Consider the following 10,000-nt stretch of genomic DNA (forward strand, 5'->3'; position numbering starts at 1 on the left):
AAAGAGCGTACAAAAAATAACCTAATTTATAGGTTGCAAATTATGCAAAAAACAACAAAGAATAATAATTATTATTTACAACACAATTTTAATACAGCTAATTCTCTTTTGACAAAATTGTGTGACTGCTCATAACATCTAATCAAACATCCAAAAGCAACTGCGTCTTCTAATACCCTGAACAGCCGCCATTATTGTTACCAGATTTTAAAAATTTCCTCTCTGCCATCTTCTAAACCACCCCGCCAGCTGCAAAATTCTGCAGCACAAAAAATGTAGTGTTATATCCCCTATTCTATCAAGCGTCTCCAGCACAATTTTTTTTTCTATTGAGCATTTCCAGCAAAAGCTTAGCGATAGCCTACCCATAGCCAGACTTGAACTAGTATTACTAGTACCATTTCAGCAACATTTAATCAACTAGTTAAGAGTAAACCCCTCGCTTTGTGCCCAGTTTGGAGATTGGTCAATGCTGCAGTTCACAGTGCCAGCCACTGCTCCCCCATGGGTTGCCTATCAGAGCCAGCCTTCCCGTGACTCAGACTTCAGAGCAGCTCCCTGGCACCCTCTCACCACGCCGCACTAACTGGGATGAATAATTAATGCGTCAACGGGACGCACGCTGCCTGTGCCTCTGATCAGGCCTCTGCGTGCGTGGGGTCTTCAGGTTCCTCTCTGCCCCCCACACACACACACACATCCACTCTCCCTCTAATAATACTTCAACAGGCCAAACATGCCACCCTGTGATTGGTGACATTAGAAGACTTCCATACGAAAGTGGATGGGCGGCCCTAAAAATAAATACATATACACAGATACACAGGCAGACTCCTGTGGCAGGTGTGAGGAAGTGATCCCACACTGTATTAGTTTTCATATAGTCTCAACACTGGGGGTATTTTCAGCCATACAGCCCATTCCAGTCCATGACTAACCCCAATCTCTCAGTGGGTCTGCTAGGCTTGATGTGTAGCCCCAGCTCCATGACTGAGCATAACCCACCAGCAGAGAGACATAAGAGCTGAGGCTCGGTGCTAAAATATGAGGAACTGCAGTCCAAAAGACTCTACAGAGTTTTTTGTGTAAGAGTGTGAGTGTGTGAGTGTGTGTGAGTGTGTGTGTGTGTGTGTGTGTGTGTGTGTGTGTGTGTGTGTGTGTGTGTGTGGTATTACTGTGTACACACATGTCTGTGTGTTATGAAGGATAGCTTTGCATACGGATTAAAATAAGATTCTGCCTTCTCAGCGGTTTGGATCGCGCCAGCAGCTGCAGTGCCGAGGCCCAAACCGGGCCAGGGCCCGTGTAAGTGGGCCAACCCCAGTGAGTGTGCTGGCGGAGCCAGCACCGGCTGCAGGGGTGCTGTGGATCCACTGACAGCATCGGCAGGGAGGAGGGGTGGGGGTGGGGGTGAAAGGGTGGCTGAAACCTGCCAACACCGCAACATCCCTCTCGAACATCTGCCTATCAGGCGGCCCTTTGATCCTCATCATCGTTCCCTCTCTTCGCTCTGCTCTTTTCTCCTTGTTTTGCTCTATCCCTCCATCTAGCCCTTCTGCTCTCCTGTCGCCACTCACAGTCCCGGCCTATAGGGGGCGCTCTCAGCTCAATCGGCAATGGCAGGCTAATGCTGACACCCCCCCTCCTTCCCCCACCACCTCCCCAAAAACAGCGGTGATTACAGCACAATAAACCCCAATAATCAACAAATGAAAAACAACTGCGCTGCTTGGCCGTTTGCCGGCAGTGGCTGTGCATTTTGCTATGACGGCCAAAAACATGAGAGGGAGGGAGGGAGAGAGAGAGAGAGAGAGAGAGAGACAGAGAGAGGGAGAGAGGGAGGGAGAGAGAGAGAGAGACAGAGAGCAGCGAGAGAGTAAATGAATAAAAGCAGAATCAAATAAAACAACGCGGCGGTAGCGCGTGGAGACGATTGGAGCATGGGCCTCTGGTCTGGTCTGCTACGCTCGCTCCGTGTGTGTGTGTGTGAGTGAGTTTGCGAGTGTGTGAGCGAGAGAGCAGCGCAGCCCGAGACGGCTAGGGCTTGATGGATGGGAGAGGGCAGTTGCCACTGGAAATAGTCGACATGTAACAGCCTTCACTCCACTGGGAGAGGAATTAAACATTTTCAGATGTTCCTGCCGGAAAACATCTGGATGGAGCCGCGGCCAGCCAAGTTCCCCCACTAGCAGCTGGAGCATGAAACTACAGCTCGCTCGCATAAACACACACACACACACACAGCAGCCCAAAGCCGCCACGGCCTCACACACACACACACACACACACACACACACACACACACACACACACACACACACACACACACACTTAAACACATACACACACTCTGTCTCTTTCTCTCAAACACACACACACACACACACACAGCTGCCCAAAGCCACTGCTGCTGCCACCTCACACACCCACGCTCCCTCCTTAAACGAATAAAGTGCACACATCCACATCCAAAAAGAAGCCTAAAGCCAATGATGCTGTAGCGCGCGCACACACGCACACACACACACACACACACAAACAACTCTCAGCCTTAACACATACACCTACGCTGCCTAGAGGACATGTGTGTCACTCTTGGAGCCTGGCCTGTGTGTGTGTATGTGTAATAAAGTGTGTTCCTGAAGGCTCAAGGCAAGTGTGTGTGTGTGTGTGTGTGTGTGTGTGTGTGTGTGTGTGTGTGTGTGTGTGTGTGTGTGTTTATGTGATCAGCAGCAGTGCCAGATGCCCTGACCGTCAGATTGCACACGGGCAGGAGGAACACAGAGGAGCCGATAATCTGAGTTGAGCCCTGTCTCCAGAGTCACGCACTCTCAGTGCGCGCACACACACACACACACACACACACACACACGCGCACACGCACGCCGCACGCACGCACGCACGCACGCACGCACACACACAGCCTAAATCTATCTTACACTATCCCTTTCTCACACACAGCACTAGCACATATGTGTACATGTATAGCATATTATAGCGAGTATAAATCCTGTGTATTGATGGTCACCCCGCCTCCCTCCCACACTAAGAGCCCAACATTTAACATAAGCAACATTTTGCACAGCACACAGAGAGATCACCACACACAATAGCCTCACCACATGCACAACCTGCACTTTCCGAGCAAAACACACACACACACACACACACACACACACACACAGCAATAGAGCCTTGGCCACCATCACGAACATCCTCCCTTCTGCCCAGCAATACTACCACAGCAGACTGGGAGGTCAGGAAGGAGGGGGGAAGTGACATCAGAAAGTGCTTCCCAGCTGAATTAGCCGCTAGTCTGCGGTACACTGTGCTGTGCTGGGTGGCAGGGTTGGTGAGCTGTTCATTAGCTATTAAAAGCTAGTGGAGAAGTCAGCCGTGTGTATGTGTGTGTGTCTGTGTGTGTGTAGGGGCATGTGGGGGGGGGGTGGGGGTGGTAGTGAACTGATCAGACATGTCATGTCCTGCTGTGGGGAGTGCCACCAGGGCCAGGCTGATTTATACAGACCAAACAGATTGCCATCTCACAGCCATTTCAGCACCTAGAGCTTTCTGCGCGTGTGTGTGTGTGTGTGTGTGTGTGTGTGTGTGTGTGTGTGTGTGTGTGTGCGTGTGTGTGTGTGTGTGTGTGTGTGCGCGCGCGTGTGTGCTCATGTGTGTGGAAAGGGGGAGGGTTTTGTCTGAAACCCTCATGTCCTAAGGGAGGATGCCAGTGAACTACACCCCCACTCCCATACTGAGGCTGTGTGTGTGAGTGTGTGAGTGTGAGTGTGTGTGAGTGTGAGTGTGTGTGTCAGTGTGTGTGTTTGTGAGTGTGTGTGTGTGTGTGTGTGTGTTTGTGAGTGTGTGTGAGTGTGAGTGTGTGTGTCAGTGTGTGTGTTTGTGAGCGTGTGTGAGTGTGTGTGTGTGTGTGTGTGTGTGTGTGTGTGTGAGTGCGCGCGTATGCTCCCCATTGTGCTCTCATTTCCTGACAGGAAAAGAAGAAGCGCTCTCTCCTTTAACGAACAAAACACACACACACACACACACACACACACACACACACACACACACGTGCACACACACACACACACAGAGAGCTACATTCAGCTTTTTCTCCTGACCCCGGGGCTGCCATTTTAGTTACACCAGTGACTTGGACGTGGGAAGCACCAAAGGAAGAAAGCAGAGCGACTTGCCTCCTTCACTACCCCTCAAAACGCACTGAGACAAACCGCCGCCAGCACTCAACACCCTCCCCCACCCCCAAACTCACCGCCCTCATCCACACATTATCTCTCCACCAGGGAATGTTTGGATCCAAATTCCCCTCCAAAAAGTCTCCCCACTCCTCCCGCATTCACTGGACTCGATCAGAGAAGTGTGTTGGCCTCCACAAGCTCGCACAAAGAGCCCCAGTCGTCGTCCCGTACCGTACCGTCCCGTTCCCACCCCCTTTCTTCTCTCCCACTGCGGGCATTTATAGACGAATAGGTAAAATTAGATTCCTATTTGGAGCAGTTGGGTTCTGTGAAGGACGCGCCGCTCTGGTCCCGGGCTCTGTGAGTGCAGAGAGAGAGAGAGAGAGAGAGAGAGAGAGAGAGAGAGAGAGAGAGAGAGAGAGAGAAGGTTGGATCTTCATGGGCGAGCTGAGGTGTGGGGCCTGACTGCCTCCGCCGGTGGTCTCTCTCTCTCTCATCGTGTGTATTTTTAAAAATCGTTTGGGGGGGAGGAGAGGAGTTAAAACTGGGCCAGCTGGCTGTGTTAACGACCAGGCCCACGACCACAAGAACACACAGTCACCCGACCACAGGGAGAGCGAGAGAGTGAGAGCAGGGACGGACACACACACACACACAGAGACCCACACAGATACACAATCCCTCACTCACACACACACACACACACACACACCACACCACACACTCACACAGACTAGCCCAAGCCTTGGCTGGCTACTCTGGACCCTGGCACTGGCAGGGCTCTTTGGGCTGGGGACGCGGCCTGCTGCCCGGGCTCCTCCTCCCCATCAAGATTACAAAAAGGCGCTGCTAGCTGCTAGCATCTAGCATCTCGGCGCTACATTATCCAGCCGCCAGAGCCCCGACGCCAACGCCATCCTCTGTGAGCTCTGAGCTGTTAGCAGTGAGCGGCGCGCAGAACCAGCTGTTACTGGCGGCCTTCAGAGGGGGGAGCGCGGGAGAGATGGCAGTCTGCAGACGGGCTAGTGGGGACATGGGGACAGGAGGAAAGGCGGCAGGAGGAAGATGAGGAGGAGGAGGAGGGCCCAGGAAAGATCCAGAAACCCAAACTAAAAACAGGACTGGCCTCACATCCCACCCCTTCCTCCTTTTTTATTAAATTCCATCTGCACTTGGTCACTTATTGAGGGATTTCCGGCCTACAGTTTGTTTATGTATATATATATATATATGTGTGTGTGTGTGTGTGTGTGTGTGTGTGTAAAGAGAGACAGAAACTGTTAAAAAAAGGAGGAAAGGAAGAAAGAAAGAAAGAAAGAAAAAAAGAATGAAAGAAAGAAAAATAGAGAAAATGGTGTGTGAGAGAAAAGAGTCTTAGAGTGCGCCAATACCGGACCAATTACTGTGTCACGCCACGCACAGATATTCTGGTATTTATTTAGCCGTAATGGAAAGCACTGGGGACTGGCACGGGGGAAAAAAGCAAAAAGAGAACAGGGTGCTGAGCGTCATACGGGCCCAAATAGAAGCTGACGTTCCTGACGTCTGAGCAGACACAGTCCCAGCCACACCGTCACAACAACCACGCCATAAAAAAAAAAAAACAGCCCAGGAGCGCTGATAGACTTCACAAGTACGGCAATTATCAGGAATCTGAGATAAGATAACACTGACACATGGAAAACGAGAATTTTGCTCAGTTTAACATAATGTACTATTTGTAGTACATGTAAGAGGTGATGAGGTGACAAGATCAGATTCTTCCAACAGAGAATGCAAAACAGTACAGCTGTCAGAAAATGGCGTAATGTTGCTCTTATTGATTACAACAGGCTTACCATTATCTACCTTTTGTTACTATATCTTGTTCTATCAGTAGTTACCTTCTGTGTGCGTGTGTGTGTGTGTGTGTGTGTGTGTGTGTGTGTGTGTGTGTGTGTGTGTGTGTGTGTGTGTGTGTGTGTGTGTGTAATTTTAGCAATACTACTTTGGGTCAAGAGCAAAGCTTGTGCTAATTTTGCTGACTGTGTACCTTGACACAAAATATTTAGCACAAAATGACTGCAGCGGCCTGATGTGTTATCTTAGCAGTGGTGAGTGAAGTGCTTAAGAGAAATGAGGCACCCAAACGCTTTCTAAATGAAGTGTTTCTGGAGAATGAGGTTTTTGCCGCTCTTGTGAACACATTTACTGATGTGTGCAAAATGAACAAAAAATAAATAAAAATAAAAATAGCTCATAGCTTTCATGCAGTCGTGCCAAGGATGGTGTGACACATTTTAAGTGGCTGGGCTACACTCATTGGCATCACACGGCATCATCTAGAGAGAAGCCAGAAGGTTTGCTTGATTGTTACAGTAAACTTAATGACATCTGAACAATGACATCTGGACATTTTAACTCTGAATGTGTTTGTACTGTGTTTGTATGTGAGTCTTGTTTTTGTTTATATAATTTGTATTTGTATATAATTTGTAATTTTATATATTTTGTATTTGTTTATATTTTTTATTTGTATATATTGTGTTTGTATGTGCACGTGTGTATGTATATAGAGATAATCAATTGAGATGATACATTTATAAATAAAAGACTGATCACATAAATCAATATGTTTCTCTCTCAGAATTTTCCTATTTTGAAGAAATATTTTTATCCTGAAATTTTCCACTAAATATTAGATTATGTAATTATTAGATTATATTTAATATACATACATTTCTGTATAAATACACTGTAGCAGTCTTGAAGTGCATTTGAGCTGCAGGATGTGGACAACCTCTTCTTATCATCACCAAAGTACAGATTTGTGTTTGAACACGTCGCCATTCATCCAGCAGTGCGACAAAAACTGATCTGAAAAAAAACTCTGAAATGTGTCTCAGACACACTCACACTAACGTATATATATCACACACACGCACCGCTCCTGCGGCCCTATCCCGAACAGAGCAGCGTGTGGGACCAGCCAGCCTCTCCGGCTATACGGCCGTCACTTGGCGCGTTAGTCACATTAGCGCCCTGTTCCTGGAGGGCATGAGGCACTGGCCTGCGACGTGTCTGAGGGGGCAGGGGAGCCGTGCCTGCCGCCTTGTGCTCTCGCGGCAACACTGGGCGACCAGGCTAGCGGCTGCTGAGGTGGCGACAGTGGCCATGGAGAGGGTGATGGTGATGGCCATGGCGGCAGCATCGGCGGCGGCGGCTCAGGGGATCCCCCTGGCCCAGACCCTCGTGCTGTCAGAGCGCATCGGTGAAGCGGCCAGCCCGCTCCGAGGCCCGCAACGGCACTGGTTGTCTGGGGTTAAAGCTCCATTAGCATTACTTGGCCTGCTTCCCTGCCCTCCACACACACACACACACACACACACACACACACACTAACACGCTAACACACTGCACATGAGACACACACCACCTCCAGACATACTATGGCTCTTGACCCACAGCTGCATTGAAAAATCTACCAGCCAACAGCTACATAACACAAGCTGAAAAAAAAAAAAAACTCTGAAATGTGTCTCAGACACACTCACACTAACGATATATATCACACACGCACCGCCTCCTGCGGCCCTATCCCAACAGAGCAGCGTGTGGGACCAGCCAGCCTCTCCGGCTATACGGCCGCCACTTGGCGCCAAGAGGTCACATTAGCTCTGTTCCTGGAGGGCATGAGGCACTGGCCTCGCGGCGCGGTCTGAGGGGCAGGGGAGCCGTGCCTGCCGCCTTGTGCTCTCGCGGCAACACTGGGCGACCAGGCTAGCGGCTGCTGAGGTGGCGACAGTGGCCATGGAGAGGGTGATGGTGATGGCCATGGCGGCAGCATCGGCGGCGGCGGCTCAGGGGATCCCCCTGGCCCAGACCCTCGTGCTGTCAGAGCGCATCGGTGAAGCTGCCAGCCCGCCCCGAGGCCCGCAGAACGGCACTGGTTGTCTGGGGTTAAAGCTCCATTAGCATTATTACTTGGCCTGCTTCCCCTGCCCTCCACACACACACACACACACACACACACACACACACACTAACACGCTAACACACTGCACATGAGACACACACCACCTCCAGACATACTATGGCTCTTGACCCACAGCTGCATTGAAAAATCTACCAGCCAACAGCTACATAACACAAGCTGAAAAAAAAAAAAAAAAAATCATGTGTTAGAGAGAAAACCACTTGGTCCTCCACAGATAATCTATTCCCCTGTGCTGTGTTCTGCCACTTCGCTTTGCTCCCTCCCACACGCAGTAAATTACTCTGGTCAGTGCAGACATCAAAAATGCCACCTTAAACCACTCATCTCAGAATGGAACATTCATTTTAGAAATAGATTTGCAAGTTAATTCAGGGAGAGAATGTAAGGGGCTCAGATGTTGTTCTGCGTGCACAGGTCCAGTGAGGAGGGTGATGCACTGCTGTGCTAAGGCAGCTAACTGTAGACGCTGAGACGAAAAACATTTGGCACAAAATTACTGCAGTGGGTTTGATGTGTATCTCAGCGGAGAGTGGTAGTGTGCCCTGTGACCGTGATGCAATGCTGTGCTTATGGGGGTGGGTGTGTGTGTGAGGGGGGTAGCCAGACCCTTGATGCAGGATCTCTTCAGTCTGTTTTTTTATGTGTGTATGTGTGTGTGTGTGTGTGTGTGTTTGTGTGTTATTTTTTCCCTTTTTTCGGAGCAGCCATTTTGACATGGCTGGAGGCTACAGACCATATAAGGGGACAATGATAACGTGTTCCCCTAGCAACCAGCCAGCCAGGCAAGCAGGCAGGGAATGGCCAGGAAGCTGCAACGTATCGGGGTGTGTGTGTGTGTGTGTGTGTGTGAAGGGTTTACAGTAACGAGTCGAGATGGCTTGGCAGCTCCATCTCTTCACCCCACCCACCCCTGTCTCCTCCGCCCACACAAAAGGGCTCCGTCCACCTGGGCACCCGTTGGCGCTCATATCAGTGGCACTGGTGCTGGCGCCGAGTGTTGCGAGGGCACAAAACCAACGGACAGGTCAGAACAGAACAACTCACCTCTGCTTGAAATCCCTTCAGCAGTGGAGCTATCTGCTTCCGTAAATCCTGCAGGAGGGGAGAGAGAAAGAGAGAGGGAGGAAGGGAGGAAGGGAGGAAGGGGAGGAGAGACAGAAAGAAATGTGTAAGTGTTTTGGGATTCAGAAAAAAAAATCCTATACTTTTCATCTTGTGTTTTATTTACTCTTTGTCTCTTTCACATATCATATCAAACTTCATCATTTTACCCCCACACATTTTCCTAAAAGTGTAAAGAGGAAGAGGAGATGGAGGAGGAGGAGGAGAAGAAAAGCTGCTCTTAAATTTAGACGCATGTGGTGGGTACACAGGACAGGGGGGAAAAAAGAGACCAAAATGTATGAAAATAGTTATCCTGCTGATTTATCAAAAACCCTCAGGGCAGTTTTGTTCTCTGGCAGACACACATGCACACACACACACACACACACACACACACACACACAGGCACGCACATCAGGGTATCACCTTGTGCTACCCTTGATAGTGAGGAGAGGACAGGCTGTGCTTAAAGGAGAAGCATGCGGGAGGCAACATACATTTATTCACTCGTACCCCCCCCTTCCCACACACACACACACACACACACACACACACACACACACACTCTCGCACCCCAACCCCCCTCGTCCTCATTTTTCCATTGCATGAGTTCTGCATGACTCAGAGGTCTCTGCTTAAATTAGCGTTCATGCACAAAAAAAAAAAAAAAACATGGCTGCATCGACACGTTAACGTGTGCTTCACTTATTTATTTTATAAC

The 10,000-nt window shown here is 49.6% G+C and overlaps 1 protein-coding gene across 1 annotated transcript in view; it reads right to left on the reverse strand.

The window, feature by feature from the left end:
• cux1a (cut-like homeobox 1a) overlaps positions 1-10,000 on the reverse strand; it is a 109,143-nt gene that overhangs the window by 51,123 nt on the left and 48,020 nt on the right. The window contains exon 3 of the mRNA XM_048230296.1: positions 9,220-9,267. Within this exon, the coding sequence (XP_048086253.1) occupies positions 9,220-9,267 (48 nt within the window). The remainder of the gene's footprint in view (positions 1-9,219; positions 9,268-10,000) is intronic.

The sequence above is a fragment of the Alosa alosa genome, chromosome 2, assembly GCF_017589495.1.
Source record: "Alosa alosa isolate M-15738 ecotype Scorff River chromosome 2, AALO_Geno_1.1, whole genome shotgun sequence".
Lineage (NCBI taxonomy): Eukaryota > Metazoa > Chordata > Actinopteri > Clupeiformes > Clupeidae > Alosa > Alosa alosa.